Source organism: Hyperolius riggenbachi, chromosome 5 (assembly GCF_040937935.1).
Source record: "Hyperolius riggenbachi isolate aHypRig1 chromosome 5, aHypRig1.pri, whole genome shotgun sequence".
NCBI lineage: Eukaryota > Metazoa > Chordata > Amphibia > Anura > Hyperoliidae > Hyperolius > Hyperolius riggenbachi.
In genome coordinates, this window is record NC_090650.1 from 147,437,506 (window position 1) to 147,458,776 (window position 21,271).

General features: G+C 40.8%; 1 protein-coding gene across 1 annotated transcript in view; it reads left to right on the forward strand.

Annotated features, from left to right (window-relative positions):
• The window catches only part of EGFR (epidermal growth factor receptor), a 342,723-nt gene that overhangs the window by 278,383 nt on the left and 43,069 nt on the right, over positions 1 to 21,271 (forward strand). Inside the window, exons 14-16 of the mRNA XM_068236350.1 lie at positions 5,608 to 5,698; positions 16,761 to 16,918; positions 18,777 to 18,815. Coding sequence (XP_068092451.1) covers positions 5,608 to 5,698; positions 16,761 to 16,918; positions 18,777 to 18,815 — 288 coding nt within the window. The remainder of the gene's footprint in view (positions 1 to 5,607; positions 5,699 to 16,760; positions 16,919 to 18,776; positions 18,816 to 21,271) is intronic.

Here is a 21,271-nt window from a genome sequence, read left to right on the forward strand (position 1 = left end):
TGTTTTGGTTGATAACTGAACAGAATCCTGCAGAAATTGTAGTAAAACCAAAAATACTGCCAGTCTGTTTTACGCTCGGGGAAGTAATATAGGACACCTGTAAGTTAGTCAGTTGGGGGGAGCCTCTGGATGGTCCAGAGGCTTCTCCAATGTTCACACACCTCTCCTGCGCAGTGACCCTCTAAATAATCTTCTACTTTAATGTTGAAGATTCCTCCCAGCTGTGCTTCCCTCTGTGTATGAGTGAAGCCATACTGTGCAGGTGCGAAGTAAGGCCCATGTCTGCACAGTAGCATGGCACCTCATTCACAGCTCTTTATTTGCATGCATAAGTGACTCCGTGCTGCTGTGCATGCGAGAACCCACTTCCGCCTGGGCAGTGTGGCCGTGCTCTTACACTGACCGTGAAGATGAAGTGGGTCCTGGCTGGCAGCAGACGGGTCTTGGAAGATCAAGGAAGCCTCTGGAGGATCCAGAGGCTTCCCCCTACTGGCATACGTATGTAACTTTTTTTCTTTTCCATTTACAAGTGTACTTTAATGGTTTACTGTATTATGAAAATGTCTCATAGTGTGAAGTGAGCATAAACGCTCAGGGCCTGGCCATAAAACTAAGTACATTGATGCAGACAGGGCCGGATCTGATATGAAGCAAGGTGAAACACTTGCATCAGGCGCAGAGGTTACAGGGGCAGCATTTTGTACTGTGAGTGAGGTGAAGAGGTCATCATTGGGGAAAAGCAGCTTGGTGTGCTGTTTGAGGAGTCAGAGTAAATTGTCAGATGCTGTCCGATCATTTCAAATCGGGAGGAGGGTTCACAAGTTTGCCTCAAGCAGCAAAAAGTCTACGACCATCCCTGAATGCAAGTTATGTCAGAGTATCAAAATCACTCTTGTGAAGTATGTAAATGATGCATTCTGACTAACCTCCTACTTGCTGTAACTGCATACATGTTCCAGGGCTTTATAGCCAGAGGATCAGCAATATAGTCGGGGAACTGGTTATCTATCAGATGAAGGCTACAGTTGTGTTTTCAGTTACTCTCAAATGGCAAATGTAATTTAAAGTGAACCTGAACCAAGTAAAATGATTTAAAGAAAACCTGTAACAAAAAAAAGCTCCTTGGGTGGGGGAAGCCTCCAGATCCTATTAAGGCTTCCCCCGTCCTCCTTGGTCCCACGGCAGCGGCGATAAAGCTCCCTGAACAGCGGGGATGTAAATATTTACCTTCCTGCCTCCAGCGCAGGCGCAGTATTGGCTCTCCGCTTGGAGATAGGTGGAAATAGCCGATCGTTGACGGCCTGCAACAGTCCCCCCCGCTGGAGCCAGGAAAGGTAAATAAATCAGCGCTTATCAGTGCTTGTCAGGCTTGTCTAGGGAGGATTGCCGGACACTTTGTGGGAGCCAGCTCTGGATTGCCTGCAGCTACAGAGGGGGAAGCCTCATTGGGAACCTGAGGCTTCCCCCTCCCGAGGAGAGTACCCCTTTTTTTTTTTGTTACAGGTTGGAACATTGTAGGATGACATAACTACTCAAATGAAATTTCATTTTAAGCCTGGTGCTTATTTGGGTTCAGAGGGAGTGTTTTCCAAGCTTCTGGGGAGCCAGGCAGATGCTTACATTTGACATTTCCCAATACTTTAATATTAAAATTCACACTGGTGTTCTGGAGTAGCTATTGCCTGGCTGCAGATTTAAAGTGGACCTGAACTCTTGCACAGGACAGAAGGAAAACAGAGAGAAGGTCACCCTGGATGTATTTCGAGTTTAGCCTGTCTAATTCCCCCTCATTTGTGTATAATCACAAGTTGTAATTTGATCTCTCCCCTGTGTCACCTGCCTGCCATGGCAGATAAGCTAATTTGAAAGCACAGGATGTTAACAATATGTCTGCTTCCATAAAAGCAGGAAGAAGAAACAGTGCAGATGTATTTCAGGATTTTTATCAGCTGTAAAAAAAAAAAAGTTTCCTTTAAAGGTTGTTATGCTGTTGCATATGTTTTAGAGCAGATAGGAAGTTCTGAGTTCAGGCCCACTAGGATGAGCTCTATAGGCAATATCCGTGTTAGGTCAAGATGCTGGCTTACTGAACAGGAAGAGCCGAGATTCGAACCCTGGTCTCCTGTGTCTGAGTCAGAGCCATTGACCAGTACACCATCCAGCCATTAGGTGTTGATAGTGATGCATTTGAATACCTCTGCATGGCTGGTCCCAAGTGGGACCATTTAGAAAAGGCTCCGGGGCACTACTCCTTATGATTCTGAGCACAGGCACCGAATCATTGTCCATAACTACTGCACTGTTCTCTTGTGCTACATAATGTATGAAGACTCTTGATAGTTTATTTACCAGCAAATAACCTTTTCTTGGAAAAAAAAAGTCACCTTTCATTCTGTATTTGCTTTTGCTTTTTGATTGGTATACCTCAAATGCCATCTCATTATTAAATTGATAATCTTAGGATACAGTTCTATTGTGATTTGCATAACACCTGGCTGGTGTTTCAGGAGAAGTGCTTTATTTTTGCTCATGAATACTCTGAAAGCCTGAGATGAACTGAATATATAATGTCTGATTGCCTTAAACTGTCTTTAATCTTGGTCTTAGCTGGACCTTTCCATTTCCTGGAAGTCTAGTGTTCTATGCTGTCAGTAAGATTTATGAAATGGATATACGCAGAACTGAAGATCAGGTTTCTAAACTAATCTTTCTAATTTCATACGGGTTTACATTTCTTGGTCTTAGCTCTTAGTCAACAAACGTTACTAAAATATTTTGTTCTTAACCGCTTGAGTTCAAGGAACTTAAAACTTTTTTTTGTTATTATGTAAATGTCACATCAGCAATGCAAAGTTGTCTGACTAGAAAAAATAAACAGTGTTAAACAAATTGACTACACATCTATGTAAGATAACAAAGTACAGAAATATTTGATACAGTTCAAACCAATAAACATCCTTTCTTAAAGATGATAAAATGAAAACTAAATATAATTCCCCAATTGCACGGTGACATGATCATAAAATAGCATTATAAATACCTATAAGATCCCCAAAAACTTAACTTTAAATCAAAATAGGTATGTTTTGTTCCTACTTTTGTGGATGGGGCACAGTAAAAGTTTATTTCAGCTGGTGCTTGCTGGGGACATGTCAGCCCCCAGAACAACGATTCTGCACAGTAATATTTTTTTTTGCCACTTCTGTGTTTAAATAGGTTCAGAGATTTGCACAGGGACAAGGCTAGAAACAATGTTAAACTTTTGCTGAGGGAGCTGGGTGAGGGGGGGGGGGGGAGGGGGGGCTGACCCTACTAAAGGAATCTATGAAGGGGAAGAGGTCTGGCCAGTGGGGAGAAGAATTTGTATGACGTTCATTAGAGGACTGTACCATCATTTAGGTAGAGGGAGTAGGGGGGTCAAGAAAAAGCAGCCGCCATGTGACCACCACTGGGTCCTGTTACTTGAGGAGGGAGTGTTGTAAATCATTTGAAGGTGGATGGGGCTTTAACCCCAATAATATTGTTTCACTGTGTGGCATTGTCAGACTTTATTCTAATTCTGTATTAGCTTCTAAACCGTTGACTGATCATGGGATCAGTTTACAAGGTTACTAAAGTCACCACTTCTCTGCAAGTTTTAAAATAAAGGGTAGTAGACTGTTAAAGCTATCACTTATTTTTCCAACGGGTCTACCCCTCCTGCATTCCTTCTGTTAGAATGAATGTGACCAGTCTACAACATGGTGGCAGTCCTTCCCCATCTGCAATCTCACATATGCTATATTGGAAGAAGTGTAATGATCTTTGTTTCAATAGAAAATGAAAGTGAAGGAAGAGTATTCCTAGTGGCAGTTTATTGTGCTGCTTCTAATTCACAGCTCTCTGAAAATGTCTATCCCTCTAATAATATTAATGGTGGTGATGTATTTCCTTTACACCATTGCACATTTTTCTCTTTATTTTCCTGGCATAATTTACAGTGAGCATCATTATGGCAGGTGAAATAAATGTGCAGGGGAATGACTTTGTATGTATCCATTATAGGTTTAATACATTGGCCCTTATGTTTAAATAAAACAATCGGCCATATTTTTCACTTAGCATGTATGCAACAATATGTAGAATAGTGCGTAGTGATCCTTGTTACTGATCAATATCCCTGGTACTGCCGTATTCTCTTACATTTCATTTGTTTACCTCAATCTCCTCCAGATGATTAAAGTCTTCTTTTTAGAAACATCTCCACTTTTAGCTTCTGGGATTCTATTACTAATTAAAATAAAATGAGCAGCTGTGTTGCCATACAGTATAAGTAACTTGAGAAGAAACAAACACCTTCGAATGATTCACATCATTTCCAGTGACGCATTCAATGCTGCTTAATGTGCCCATGAAATTGGAGGTGAATTTAGTGTAGTAGGATTATATTTTTTCCTGTCTCTAGCTTCAACCTTCAAGACCCCTGCAAGATTCCATGATTTATCAAAACCTAGTACAAGTTGGGGCAAAACTGCTACAAACATACAGCATATTAGATTAATTATTCCAATTGGCTGCTCTGATCTGTCGTTTCTGTTGCATAAACGACAGTAAACGATCATGTCTGCGGCACTTATATGAGCCAGGCAGAGGGAAAGTGACAGCCAGGGCAGAAGGAAAGAGACAGTTAGGGCAGAGGGAATGAAACAGACAGCCAGGATAGAGCAAAAGAGACATGCTGTGGCAGAACCTCTCAGCAGCAGCAGTGCTCTCTTGAGCTGCACAGGTGGGATGGTGCACTGCATGTTTCTGTGTGCTACCGAGGGGTCTGTTCCATAAGTAAGGTATGGTGACAGTAGCGTGCTGCAGTCTTTCTCCTCTGTACAGTGTCATACACGCAGCTCCAACTTCTGATCTCCAATGACAGGGCATGTTACAGAGCAATGCGCGCTTGGGGTCACATAAAATGCAGTGTGGGGTAGTCCAAGAGGGAGCTTTCCCTTTATGATTGGGTTGCTACAGCTAAAAGGAAGGGGAGGAGCCATGAGCAGTGTCTGTGAAGGAAGGAGGTGCACATTTGCACTTATCAGGGCCAGGGAAGAGGAGCTATTTTGCTAATTTTTATGGGCGGCAGACTGGGAGGCTTCAGGGACAGTGTGATGGTCTGTGGCATGCCCCCAGTGCCCTCCCCCTAGATACAGTGCCCAGGGACAGCAGCCCCCCCCCTTGCCATTCTCACTTTACAAAAGCACACCTTAGAAAGGAGCTAAAGGATGATGTGGGCCATACTTCCTACTTGTTTGCAAATTATTTTAGCAGTTGGACTGAACAGCTGCTGTTTAGTAACCCTGAGTATTAGCTGAGGAGATAGACTAGTCAAAAAAACGGTCAGATTTGTACTACCCAATTTTTCACGATAGAGATACTGTAAGTTTAACTGCTCAGTGCTGAAATGGATAGCAAATACATTCTTCTGGGTAAAAAAAAACTTGCATAGATATAGTTGGAACCAGAAAAGGAGCACTTTCAAAGATTTCTATTTGTGTATTAAGAACTGTAACATCTTCAAAACAATGTTTTATATAAGATCATTTTACTCATTTTTTCTTTATTTCCCTTTAATTTCAGAGAACCTCGAGAGTTTGTTGAGAATGGGCTTTGTTTCTCATGTCACCCGGAGTGCCTACCTCTGAACAATACTGCTAGCTGCACTGGACCGGTCAGTATGTGTAATACATGACAATGGCATAGCCTAATGTAAACAGCTGAGTGAGAAGGGTAGTACCAACATTACACATTATTTTTTCATGTTTAATATGTTTTAGATTTAAAGTTGTTTAATTTTAGTACAAACCCTAACAAACGTAAGTGAGGGGGGAAAAAAACCTCTCTTACACATTACCTTTAAGTACCGTATACTCTGATTCAGTAATGTCTGAATTTATTATTATTCTTTATTGTATTTATAAAGTGTCAACATATTACGCAGTGCTGCACAACAGATAAATGGGGTTAAAGGGATACTGTAGGGGGGTCGGGGGAAAATGAGTTGAACTTACCGGGGCTTCTAATGGTCCCCCGCAGACATCCTGTGCCCACGCAGCCACTCACCGATGCTCCGGCTCCGGTTCACTTCTGGAATTTCAGACTTTAAAGTCTGAAAACCACTGTGCCTGCGTTGCCATGTCCTCAATCCCGCTGATGTCACCAGGAGCGTACTGCGCAGACACAGACCATACTGGGCCTGCGCAGTATGCTCCTGGTGACATCAGCGGGATCAAGGACACGGCAACGCAGGCGCAGCGGTTTTCAGTCTTTAAAGTCTGAAATTCCAGAAGTGAACCGGAGGCGGGGCCGGAGCATCGGTGAGTGGCTGCGGGGGACCATAAGAAGCCTCAGGTAAGTTCAACTCATTTTTCCTGACCCCTCTACAGTGTCCCTTTAACGTACAAGGCAGGACATACAAGGATCTCGCAACAAAACAAGATCATGCAAATATGTATGATAACAGTAGTTTAAAGAGGAACTCCAGTGAAAATAATTTAATAAAAAAAAGTGCTTCATTTTTACAATAATTATGTATAAATGATTTAGTCAGTGTTTGCTCATTGTAAAATCTTTCCTCTCCCAGATTCACGTTCTGACATTTATTACATGGTGACATTGTTACTGTGGGCAAGTTATGTAGCTGTTTCTAGCTGCTCTAGCTGTTACAGACAGCTTTAAACAGCCATTTCCTGTCTGTGAACATTGTTACATTGTGGCAGTTTGCCCAGAGTACCACGGTATTCAGAGCCTCTTATGGGAGGGGTTTCATCACAAAATTAGTCACACAGCGCCCCCTGATGGTCTGTTTGTGAAAATCATTCTATTTCTCATGTAAAAGGGGGTATCAGCTACTGATTGGGATAAAGTTCAATTCTTGGTTGGAGTTTCTCTTTAATGTCTTTGTTCAAAATAATGGGCTTTCATGAATATACTGTACTGTATAAGCTGATTATTATTTGATAATTTCTAATTGTTGCCTGTGCTATAGCTCAGTAGTATGAAGCTATAGAAAAATGGCTCAGCTATACGTATTTACTATTATTTGTAGTATTTTCTGATTACTGGTAGTATGTTATTGCTTTCTTGCTATATTCAGTTTACTGATGAGCAGCGTAGATAATGTACCGGGTGCATGCTTCTATAAAGAGCAAAACAATGGAAAATAAAAAAATTGCTCAACTTCTCAGAGTCTAAACTTCCTGTCGTGTAGTGACAGACACAAAGGCCTAACAGGATAGTTAACTGTTTTTCATTCCTTTTTGTATTTTCTTTGCAAATATTGTTGCACATCTGGTTTCAGTAGGCCCAGGCAAAGGGTATAATGGTTTTGGTAGAATCAGTCAAAAATTAATTTGTTTATTTGTGAAGACACAACTCATAGAATTTTAGCTTTCATTTTGTCTTTCCAATAAGGTTTTAATTTAAAATTGTATTTGTTTCATTTTGATGAGTACATTTAAGATGTGTGAGATATCTATTTCCCATGAGAACTGTGGGAAAATAGTGTATATGTAAAAGATGCATCTGTTTGAGGAGAAATGTCAAAGCGTTTGATTCACTTATAAATGAGAGAATAAAGCAATGGCATTAAGAATTGCTTACACTAACACAAACCATACGAGTAGTCATCTGCCAAAAAGCCTTGGACCACTAGCTCAACTGACTTGATCTGGAAAAGATTATGTAGATATGAGGAACATAGGCTAGCTTATACACATACAGTACTGTGTAGTTCTACACAGTAACACAACATTACACAAAGGATAGCCACACATGGGTCAACACAACATGTAATTAATCCCTCCCTGATTGGAAAACAATGGGGTACTGATCATTTCTCTGTCACATTATCCACTTGGTTTTGCAGAGATCTAAGAATTGATGAAAACACTTATTCTGTACTGTTCAAAGTAGTACAAGGCTAGACGTCTATCCATCCCTGCTACGTCTCCCTCATCCACTCAGATTTTACAACATGGCCAATCACCCCTTTTGATTGATAAACTGCCCAAAATTGATTAAAAGTTGCTTGATTGGGCACGTTTAGACTAAGGCTAGGTCCACACTAGGCACGGTTGCAGGACGGAACCTGCGGTCCATGATCCTAGCCAAGGGAACGCAAACAGATCAATGCTCCCTTTTTGCAGCATACGTTTTTGATCTGTTTGCGTTTTGTTTTTTGGCCGAGGGGGTCGCAGTCAGGACGGGGGTGGCAGCGGGGAGGGGGGACGTCCCCCCTCACCTGGGTCCCCCGTCCCCGCTACCCCCTCCAGCTACATGCTGCAAAAATGTAAAGTATAGCAGTGGGGAGCATATCTCCTTCTCCTACTACTTCCTCCTCTCGCCGCATCACAAAAATGTTGTGATGTGTCTGATCGTAATTTTAATACATTTTTTGCTGTGAATAGATTGAAATTATGATCGATGCGGCATATGGCACTTTCAATTTTTGGCAGATTTAATCAGACCGATCGAATCTGCTGGTAAAAACCTAAGCCTGTATGGCCACCTTTAGAGTAGCATAGGTCTCATTAGGAGTATTGCTGCTGATGTGGATATTTGTGAGTTAGCAATGCATACCACATAATATAGTTATACCAATCTAACTATTCTCTAATCCATGTGACTTTATCATACAAGGTCCCAGTGAGTGTAAATGTTTTCAGTTGGAAATCCTTGTACAGACATTGTTTGTACTGTATCTTGTTCTGGCTGTGTCTGCAGGTGGTTCACATTTCAAAGTAGGTTTCAGTATGTACGTAATATTGGTTTTGACTTTCCTAAAAGGTATTCATTTTACTCAGACCTTACTCTTTTTATAGTGTGTTCATTTTAATAAAAAATGCAATATAGTTTGCCACAGTTAGTTATATTTAGTTATACAAGGTCAGTGTTGTGGTTTTGTAATTTAACTATTTGAAATACCTGGCATGCTTGTATAATTCCTCTATTTCTACCTTTGTTACAATCACTATCTTTCTTATATGCACCGTGGGGCTGTCATGAAAAGTGATTTTGTTGTGTTACACAATGCCAATAAAGTGGTTGCATCTTGTGAAGTTTATTAAAGTGAGACTCTATATAAAACTTTTTTGAAGCCCTAGGTCAGCAACCAATTTTTAATGCACATAATAGAACATTATCTTAAATCAGCAATACACAAAGTTTTGTGCAATGCATATCTGTAATTTGCACAGTATATTGCTTCAGTATACTGAAAGTATTCAGTTGCCTGGGGCCTATAGTTACTTTTCCCTTGGAGATGACACTGCAGTTTTATTGGATAGACCAGGTCTCAGGCTACTATCTACATTTCTCACCGTGTTCCATCATCTACCACATGAGGAAGTTGGGGAACAACTAGAATGGGGCACCATGCAGTCTTGCCATGAGCACAGATCACCTGACTTCACCCACTCACTCCCTCTGCTGCTAACAGATCAACTGCTTGTGTGGTTAGCTGTTGAGTCTGTAAGAAGCATCTTAGCCTCCTCACCCCTAGTTAGCTGAACTAGTCAATATCTTTATAAGCGAGGGTTAAAATGGTTTCTTAGTGCAAGCAGGGCAGGGTGATTAGAGGGCATACATTTAATACCCTTTTTTGGGGTTTTTTGTTTAACAAAAGGTGTTTGAGTAGAAAAGTCAAATTACAGAAAAAACGTGCAATCATTTAAAGAGGAATTTACACAGGGCATGTAAAATAGATATGACGTATAAAAGCATTATCTGGAGGGTACACACCTATAGTTGGCATAAAAGTAAAATTACATATGAGAGATCAATAAAGAGAAATATAGACTACAGGTATATAAGCCAGCTTTGAAATCATACATGTGGGTTGTCCAACCACCTCTCCCACACTTGAGAGAATTTAAGCGGGCAACCTCTGTTTTTGTTAACAAGACGCTTATAAGGCAGCATCCTACTGACTCATTTTCCAATTTTGCATAGGTGTGTGGGGGGAGGGGTTGGAGAGAGCCAACGGAAAGCAACGCATTGTTCTGCAGCAGAGTCTCAATCATAAAAGTTTTATCAAATTTGGAAATATTTTCATCATCTTCGAATATATGTAATAATTTTGGGGTCGGCCAAGACTGGAGAGCCTATTCTGTCATGCAAAAAACCCACCACTTGTCTCCAGGGGTTGAGAGGAGACCAAGGAATTGTCTATGCCCATAATAGCTGACTTTCTCCAGTTTATAGCGAGCCCATTGTCATCTGCGTACTGGCAGATTTTCTCATGTGCATTTCCAATCCAAAGGCCTTCTATCAATGGATTTAACAACCTTTTAATTTAGGCACCAGCTCTTGCTGAGAGTAAGGGCTGGTTCAGACGGACGCTTGCAGAGCGTTTACAGCCAGCGTTCAGGGCTTGGTGTTAAACGCTCCCATTCAAGTGAATGGGAGCGTTTGTACCAAGCTTTCAAGCGCGTTTACACAAACGCGGCGTTTGGGTCCCGATTTTCCCTGGCGTTCAAGGAGCCCCTGGAAGCTACATGTAGCTTCCAGGGGAGGTTAACCGCGACGGCTAATGTCCCCCTAGGGGAAGAAAAAACGCGACCGCATCCAAACGCACACGAACGCTGCTGAACGCGACGCCTCCAAACGTCCGTCTGAACCAGCCCTTAGAATATTGGTAATATTACGTATAATATACGAACGGTATCCAGAGTTTAATTATATAATAGCCAAACTCCAGGTGGCAGTTACTCACCCCTGCCACTGCTCCACCAATATCTGGAGTTAGGCGACATAATAGCCAAACATCAGGCACCAATTGCTCACCGCCGCCACTGGCCTGCTGATATCTGGAGTACGGCTAAATAATAGCCAAACTCCAGACACCCAAATACTCACTCCGGCTGCTGGATCTGCTGGATGATGGAGTGTAGCTATATAATCGCTAAACCCTGAAGTTTAATTTACTCAGTGCATACCGAACTAGATGCAAATTATATTGTGGTCTATGGCAGTGTCTAATTTTGCGATGGTGCTGCGCACTCAAATGACCTATTTCAAAGTAAATTTGCCTTTTAGGAAAACACTGGGGAATGTAGGAAATGGTAAGATGCTTTACGGTAAAACTTGCAAGGGAAACTTGAGGAAAATGACTCTTCTGATCTGGAGTGTAGCCACAAAGAGTCAGTTAACCACTCAGTAGCAGAAGGGGAGGTGTGTGGGGTCAGCTGGTGGATCTGTGCTGGGGAATGAGAGTTCTTTTCTAGCTAGGGTACACCCACTCCTGGGCAGCTGCTATTTTCTGAATGTAGCAGCGAGTCAGGTGACTAACAGATTTTGTTGCATGGAAATATAAAAATTTTGCAAGTAACTGCATAGTCCCCTATTCACCCTCACTTACAATTAATAATAGGGAAGGGTGAAGTAAATGCTTAAGCTTCCGCCCATTTTTCTTGCCGTTTGTATCCCCATTGCAAAGATTTATCCTCACCGTATATCAGTGCAATATAAGTCACCTGAGCATTAAGTGAAAGCTAATTCCTTAATTCAGACACTGATGGCAATGAAACCTTCCCCACTGTACTGCAGGTGCTTTTATTTCCATATGCCTTGTCATGTTTTGTCCGGGTAACTACATTTGCAGGGACAAAAAGTGAAAGTAAATCTATGTAGCAAGGACAATGACACCTGTAAAGATCATGTCAAAGTTCTACTCCTCCTTCACTCTGCTTTCAACTTAAGGTCTATACTCAAGACATGATTTTTGTCATGATTGCTTCCGTAATTTTGTGAACGATACGTTCCGGGTTACGGACCGGGTTACTTTCTCACAGTTACACATTTGTAACACAATGCCATACCAGATCGCATTGCGGATGATTGCTCTGATCCCTGTAGACCCCATAGACTTCCCTAGCATAGTACCACGATTGTGTCACACCCGCCGTGTGCCATTGTGTGTTCCTGCTGTAGAAGATGGATCGGGGAGTGATGATCATTTGTCAGGTTGTGGTCGCCATAGGATTCCATGATCCTCCATCTGCTGTTCTTGTGGTGGGTACTCTGCTTTAAAGTTGATCACTGAGTAAACATATAATTATGCCAGGTAAATGAGAGATTACGCTATACTTCCCAACCCTGAATTTTCTGAGGAAACCAGGGTGCATGATAGAGTAGATCATCTAAGTGTCTTGTTTCTGTTAAACTTGAGCTCTGATCCACCATGCATCGGTAAGATTGCCATGTGCAGGAATCGCACTGCAATTTTTTCCCAGTACTAAAGCTGGGAGAGCACTGCCACATGTTCACCTAGGAACATGCAGGCGCTGATGGGTTAATGGGCAGTGTTCTCCTGCGTTAAGTACCAGTAAAATTGCAGGTCATCTAACTGTCTTGTCTTGTTTCTAACTGTCTTGTTTCTATAAAACTTTAGTCCCGATTCACTATGTACCAGTAAAATTGCCGTGCATTACCTGCACATTGCAATCTTACCAGTGCACAGCAAATCAGGGCCTTTGTCTCAAACGTGAAACCTACAGGTTTTTGTTCAGTGCTTTGTAAGGTAGGAACTTTATAAATAAAATATAATAGGGGATGGAGTCCTGCCATGAATGCTGTGCATGTATACTAGGCTACTTTTGAGATATCCAGATCATAGATCAGAGGGAGTTTTCTTAGGGCTCATACACACGTCCAACATAATGCACAACATGACAAACCACACAACAAGTTGTTAAAATGACAAGGACGCACACACACACACACAAACCAACTCACTTAAATATTATGCACGCAAGTTAAAGGACAAACTGCACATGTCCGCATACAAAAACAACAAAGTTGTCCAAAAGACTTGTACACACGTGGCAGACTTGCATGATAGTTGGGCAGGTTGTTCCACCGGTTGGATCTAGCAAACCACCTGTTATCAGTTTCTTGTTCTTCTTTGCCAGCCATACACATGCCCAACTATCTTCCAACTGCTTGGTGGCGTAGTGGTTAGAGCTCTCACCTTGCAGTGCTGGGTCCCTGGTTTGTATTCCAGCCAGGTCAACATCTGCAAGGAGTTTGTATGTTCTCCTCTTGTCTGCGTAAGTTTCCCCTGGGCACTCCGGTTTCCTCCCACATCCCAAAAAATATACAGATATCTTAGTTGGCTTCTCTCTATATTGACCCTAGACTACAATACATACACTATGTAATACATACATAGACATATGACTATAGTAGGGATAAGATTGTGAGCCCCTCTGAGGGACAGTTAAGTGACAATATACTCTGTACAGTGCTGCGGAAGATGATGGCGCCATATTAATACTAAATATTCATTTGACCGATTGTTTAAACATGCCTTTAAAGGTATATCTAAAATAAATAAATACAATTATATACTGCTGTTCTTTCATGGAATCAATTTAAAAAAATACAGAAACATGTACTGGTACTTTGTTATTAATATTGGTTACTTTATTTTGTGTATTTCTCATGTACAGCCATTAGTAATCCTATTTTCTTACGTCAAACATTCTACCAACTGCTTTTCATATCTTTTCTCGGAAGTTGATAAAACTGTACTGCTCATCAATGGGAAGTATTAAATCAGCCTAGGAAGTGGATAGTATTACATGCTGCTTTCTATGGAGCAGAGCTCCGTGCTAGAGCCTAATGCTGAAAGCAAACATCTGGACAAATTTGAAACACCAGATGTCTAAAGCATTATCTGCATTACATTGTGTCAGACCTCGGCCAGGGATTAACCAGTTCAGGGATTACTCATCATCCTTTTAAAAAATAAATTGATAATTGTCTTTCGTTATCTTTGTCAGATTCATTTTCTATTGTAGATGTGTGTACATTTATGTGCTGCACTTAGTAAAGCACTGCACAATATATTGATGCTCTATAGAGAGACTGGGTACCTTTGTATTTATGTATCCCTCAAATGTTACATGGTGGAATTTTGTAGAATGCGCAAAATCTTTTCTGTCTTTCCCAAAATCTAATGTTCTCACCACAGCTTTATTAGTAAACCTTTTAGTTTCTTTCTCTCTCATTTGTCTTGCTAAATGTTGATTGATCATTTTATGTATTAACATAACGGTAGTAGTTTGTCTTACATATTTCATGATGATGCAATACTACATTAAGCGAGCTTCTCAACCTTATGCAGAAGTTATTTAGATGGTCTGTATAATAGATATGGTAAAAGAGCTAATCACCACTTTGTAAAATATATAGGCACACATTCTAGAAGAACCTTATAGGGGCATAGCTAGACATGATCAGGGTCTCCTAACACAACCATCACAGACACATAAGCATCCCTACTAATTTCAGTACAGTTCTAATAGCAAATCTTCTAATTATTTTCAAACTGTGACAGAGCTGCCTCACAGCTGGATCTCCGGTGCTGCTGGATCCCATCAAAGAGGATACACATGAATTCAGTCCTCTTCGGTTCAGGGCCAGCTCCAGATAGACAGGGTATGAGCATATTACTGTCCTATAGTCTGTAAATTTGGGTTTAGATTAATGTCCTATATTGTGCAAGTTGGGGATGCTGATTTTTTTGCCAGTGTTGCAGTGCATTTACCCCGCCACTTGCCTAACTCTAATACCAATTTCCCTTCCTTAGGTCTAACCCCTATTACCTGCAAACACTAACCCTGTCTCTAACTGCACCCCTGCACACTGATAAGTTTAGATGTAGCTAATCTCTTGAATTACACCAGAGTTATCGGCATTCATAAATTTACAAACATGCCACAAAAATGGCACTTTGTTTTTCCCCATCTGGATAAAGTCATGTCTACATTGTCCTGGCCTGCAGAGATCGGTATAGACTATAGATTGTATTGTAAAGAAGGATTGAGGTAATTTATGAAAAGAACTATAATGGAAGTACTGTAAGGGAGGAATATAGAATGATGAGGCCTAAGTGGGGCTGTTACAATTAATCATTTACACCAGCGCGCCTCTCCATCTCAGCTTGTCCAGGATTTTCCTTGCATCCAAAAATGTCTAGCATTTTGTTGATTAAACTAGAAAAAGTAGGTTGGCCTCCCTGCTGTGTTTGCCCTTTAAATTATATAATCTGATACAGCCACAGTTATGCCCTGCAATAAAGTTTTGTAAGATATATGTTGCTACCTACTCCTAATTTCCTGTTTGTTAGACCTCTATAAAGCAGTCTGGGTCCCTTGCAAATACTTAGCCAAGTTAAACAAACTGCTGAGCAACACAGCAAATGTAAATTCTGTATCAAATGTGAACTTTAACATACATGTGTGTGAATACTATTATAAGCAGCACTATCATGTGTTGTAAACTGAATGTTCTACTTCCTGGCCCTTTAAATATTATTCCCTCACCTCTTATAAATTCCGTTTCTATGAACACTAGCTCCCATGTGTGTTGTCTCATATTAGCTGGATTGCTCGGTTAAGTTGCAGTAACTACCACTATATTCTGGGTTTCCCATTTGTTTGACATTTACAGTTGTAAAGCAAGCAGCAACAGTGTCTGCAGAAACAACAAAATGTATATTTAGTGCAAGAATTGCCTGCTCTTCCAATTAAGGAATTACTATAAAAAATAAGGTGCTAACTACTAAATATACTGTCATAAATTTTCCATTTTTTATTTTTACCTTGAAAACAAAAATTACGTATTAATATTTCAAATGTAATATTTTAGACAGTAAACAAGTCAAGTCCAGACTCTTGACTAACAATAACTGAAATAGCTAAACTTTATGGGATATATGCAATTGGATATATGCAATTGACCTTTTCTCCTAAGTGATATTTTCACACCTTATGAACAAACTACTTTTTAAGCCACCAGCAAGAAAGAAAATATTCAGAATAAATTTGACAATACTTTTTCACTTACTTTTTGGTCCTTTATCAAATGCAGAATGCTGAAGCAGAAGATGAAAAATTATCTATGGGCATTATGGGCAGCACGGTGGCGTAGTGGTTAGCTCTCTCGCCTTGCAGCGCTGGGTCCCTGGTTCGAATCCCAGCCAGGGCACTATCTGCAAAGAGTTTGTATGTTCTCTCCGTGTCTGCGTGGGTTTCCTCCGGGCACTCCGATTTCCTCCCACATTCCAAAAACATACGGATAAGTTAATTGGCTCCCCCTAAAAAATTGGCCCTAGACTACAGTACTTACACTACATAATATAGACATATGGCAATGGTAGGGATTAGATTGTGAGCTCCTTTGAGGGACAGTTAGTGACAAGATATATATATACACTGTACAGCGCTGCGTAATATGTCGGCGCTATATAAATACTAAAATAATAATAATAATAATAATATCTCCTAAGTAAAAACTTTGGTGAAAAGGTGAATTGAATAAATGTCTATGGCCCATATGCAATTCACCTTTTCTCCTAAGTTTTCTCCTAGGAGATAATTTTTAATCATCTGTTTAGAATAACTTTTCAGCACTTCGTAATTAAAAAAATATCAAAAGTAGGTGAAAAAGTACTGTCAAAGTGTATTTTCGCGCTTCCTGGTGGCTTAAAAGGCATTTTATTGACGAGGTGTACAAATATAAAATTGGAGAAAACTAAGGAGAAAAATGTAATTGCATATGGGCCAATATCTCTCAACATACTCTGCCAAATTTGTTTCTCTCCTGAATATTTTGTACTATTTTGCATTCAGAAAAAAATATTAAAAATGAACAGTATTTTCTGTGTTGCATAGGTGTTCTTTCACGACATTCAGATCATTTTTTTTCTTTTACTTTATTACATTTAGGGTGCAAATCAATGTGTAAAATGTGCCAATTACGTTGATGATGACACCTGTTCCAGCAACTGTCCTCCTGTTTTCTATGATGATAATACTTCCATATACTCAAAATATGCGGATGAAAATAAAGTATGTCAACTGTGTAGTGAAGAATGCAAGACCGGGTAGGTGGGAGCTGTAGTTTCTCATAGTACAGCCTCATGTTCACAATATATGAAAAGTTATAACGATGATACTCAACATATTCCCGAGCTGTGTAACATTTATTGTTAGGAATTACAGTATTCATTTCAAGCATAAGTGATAAAAATAACAAATGCTCGCTATATATATATATATATATATATATATATATATATATATATATATATATATATATATATATATATATATATATATATATATGTATGTGTATATATATATATATATATATATATATATATATATATATATATATATATATATATATATATATATATGTATGTGTATATATATATATATATATATATATATATATATATATATATATATATATAATATGTATATATGTGTGTGTGTGTGTATATATATGTATATATATGTATATATACATATATATATATATGTATATGTGTGTGTGTGTGTGTGTGTGTGTGTGTATGTATATATATATATATATATATATATATATATATATATATATATATATATCTTGTCCAACCGGATTCATTTAGCGCTTAGTAGACAATTTAACATTTCTGATACATTGCATCAGTGCAGCAATAATGTGGGGAAAGCAGTGCGTAACATTGTGCATTTAGAAATAGTTACAAACTGTATTTTTTAATCATTTTAATTTAGCTAAATTATTAGTCAAATAAAAAATATCTAAGTTGTCGGGTAGAAAAATAATTTTATTTCTGTCTAAAGAATTGATGCAGAAATTATCCTCAAGATGTCAACATTCCACTTTTTATGTTTAAAGTGGATCGGAGATAAACTTTTACTCATTGCATAATTGTGTTCTTTTCATATAGATTATAGGGCATTCCTCAAGCCAAATACTTTTTTTGTTTTGTTTTAATACTCTAATTCCCTATAAACTAAACAAGTCTTGCCCACAGCTTCTCTAGAGAGCCTTGGCACTCTCAGCCTTAGTAGCAAGGGCGTATGGGAGCTCAGTCTGGGCAGGAGGAGGGGGAGGTTACTAGCCATAGATTTCAAAGGCAGAGGGGAGTAGGTAGTAGGAGAGGGGAGTGAAGTTTTCACAGGCTGAGGGCTGGAGATACAGATCAGCTTGCCTGTGTGTAATGTTACAAAAAGAACATGGCTGTCCTCATTGTATCACAGGAATAAATAATCATAAACTGTTGAAGCTGTTTGCAGCTAGATTTGCTGGGTAAACTATCTAAACTTTAGATAAGATATATAGACAAGTTACTTGTGATAGTTAGTTTTTCATCTTGGATCCGCTTTAAGGGGCAACGCCTTTCATTTGGGATTCACACACACACACACACACACACACACACACACACACACACACACACACACACACACACACACACACACACACACACACACACACACACACACACACACACACACACACACACACACACACACACACACACACACACACACACACACACACACACACACTGTTTCTTTCACTCACACTTATTTCAAGGCCATCTCTGTCCTGAAAAGCTTCTCCCACAACTAGGATATTTTCCTAGCTGGGGTATGACTAGATTATTTTGCTCCTTGAGGGACTAAAAACACTCAAAATATTCTAATTTTTTTGCATGACACATCATATTAGTGTGCATAAATGGTTGATGTAGGTTATAACCATATTGTGATTCATGCAGTGAGGGAGGATAGAGAATTCTCATATGAAGGCCAGAGATTGATTACTGCAGTGCTATGTCCAGTCTTGTTATTGTTTGTAGCCTCTGATATCCTATTGCTTTGACACTACTTTTATGAAGTGATAAAAAAAGGTATTTTGTTTTTTAAAAATTGTGTGTGTTTCTACAGGTGTAGAGGACCAGGCATTGAAGGATGTAAAACACCTGGGTAAGACTCTGAAATCTTTATTTTAAACATGACAACATTTGGCCCATATGCAATTAACATTTTCATGAGTTTTCTCCTAGGTGATATGTATACCACCAGCAAGCAATAAAATACTTCAAATAATTCTAAAACATTTTCCCTTTATTTGTGTAACTTTTTTAATTGCAAAATGCTGACAAGTTATTTTAAAGATAAGATGAAAATCTCCTTAGAGGAAAAGTTAATTCCATAAAGGCTATGTAGCTGCTATTCTTAACCTCCTTGGCGGTAAGCCCGAGTCAGGCTTGGGCCAGAAACTCTTAGCCTGACTCGTGGTAGCTGCCAGGAGGTCTGTACAGAGCATTGCGCGCAGTGGGCGTTTAGGTGTAACTCACCTCCCCCAGGGTTACAGGCAGGCTGGCAGTTATTCTTCTTCCAGTCCCCGGAGGCTCTGGATCCCCTCTGGTGAGATCGCTGTCTGTCGTCATGATGACAGCCAGCAATTTCACTAAAGGGGTAAAGCACCATACGGTAGACAGAGGGAAAATTGCAGCACTGGATCCACAGAAGGTGACTAACGTGCTGGGCTACCGCAGATCTCTCTGTGGTATAATTTTTTTCCCCTCTGATTTTAGGGTCTAAAAGCATGTGCAAAAATTGCACCACTTTTAAACCCAAAAATCCAGAAGTAATCATACTGCCAGGGAGGTTAAACAAAGAATATATGCAGGTAGGGAACATTGAGCCTGCTGCATTTGGAAAATGTTTTAAAGAAAACCTGTAATGAGAAAAAGTTCCCCTGGGGGGTACTCGCCTCAGGTGGGGGAAGCCTTCGAATCTTATTGAGGCTTCCCCCCATCCTCCTCGGTCCCACGGCGGCGGCGAAAATCCTCCAGGAATGGCGAGGATGTAAATATTTACCTCCCGGGCTCCAGCGCAGGTGCAGTATCGACTTTCCGCCTCGGAGATAGGCGGAAATAGCCGATCGCTGTCGGGCCGCTCTACTGCGCAGGCGCAAGTCTCCTGCGCCTGGGCAGTAGAGTGGACCCAAATGAGATCGGCTATTTTTGCCTATCTCCATGCGGAGATAGGCAACAGCAACCCCGCTGGAGCCAGGAAAGGTAAATAAATCAGCGCTTCTCAGCCTTGTCGAGGGAGGATTCCGGGACACTTCAGGGGAGCCAGTGCTGGACTGCCTGCAGCTACAGTGGAGGGGGAAGCCTTATTGGGACCCAGAGGCTTCCCCCTACCGAGGTGAGTACCCGCCATGGGACTTTTTTTTTGTTACAGGTTCTCTTTAAGCAGCATTGGTTGGAAATAAATAAGCAACAAGTCAGAATGTATTTAAAGCATCTTGGTTTTACACATAGTTTTCTTGCTATCATCTAAGTAAAAACAAATTGTGGGCAACTCTACCATCATGTTTGATGATTTGCGATGAGCAAAAATGCTCATTAAGGGCCTGTCCACACTTGTCAGGTTTCTGTACAGGAAAACTGAGAAACAATGTTAATCAATGGGCTAGTTCACACTTGAATGTGTTTTTCACATGCAGAAAATCAATTGACAACAATGCAGTACTGTCAGACAATTCAGAAAAATGCAGAACAGCGCAAGTGTGGATCCAGCCTTACTGTTTCATGGAAATTAGGGTGGAAATGTTCCAATTTTATTTAACCTCCTTAGCGGTAACCCCGTGCTGGACACGGGGTAAGCTGCTGCGGAGGATTGCTCAGGCCCCGCTGGGCCGATTTGCATAATTTTTTTTATGCACTTTGCTAAATGCGTGTTACCTTCGATCGCCTCCGCACCGATTCGCCGCTACCTGCCGCGTTAGAGGGTGCCCCCCAAGACCCCATGCGCTGCCTGGCCAATCAGTGCCAGGCAGCGCTGAGGGTGGATCGCGACTCCCTCTGATGTTATGACGTCGGTGACGTCATTGCGCCTGTCGCCATGGCGATGGGGGAAGCCCTAAAGGAGATCCCGTTCAGAATTTCCTGATGGGCCTGATCGCCGGAGGCGATCGGTGGGGGTGGGGGGATGTCGCTGCTCAGCGGCTGTCATGTAGCTAGCGCTAGGCTAGCTACATGATTTAAAAAAAAATAATTTAAAAATAGTGCTGCGCTGCCTCCCTGGCAGATTTAATTGACCGCCAAGGAGGTTATTAAAGGGACTCAGAGCTGTAAAATTAAAAAGATTTTATACATACCTGGGGCTTCTTCCAGCCCTAATCCGCTCCGATAGCTCCGACACCGCCGCCCTCCGCTGCCCACAGCTTCGGGAACCGGGTCCAGCTGCTGCTGGAGAGATACGTAGAGAGCGCACTTCTCTTACGCCAGACTGGCTCTGACTGACGGAAGTGCAGGGACCCGGTTACCGAAGCTGCGGGCAGTGGAGGACTGCGGTGTGGGAGCGATCGGAGCGGATGGGGCTGGAAGAAGCCCCAGGTATGTATAAAATCTTTTTAATTTTACTGC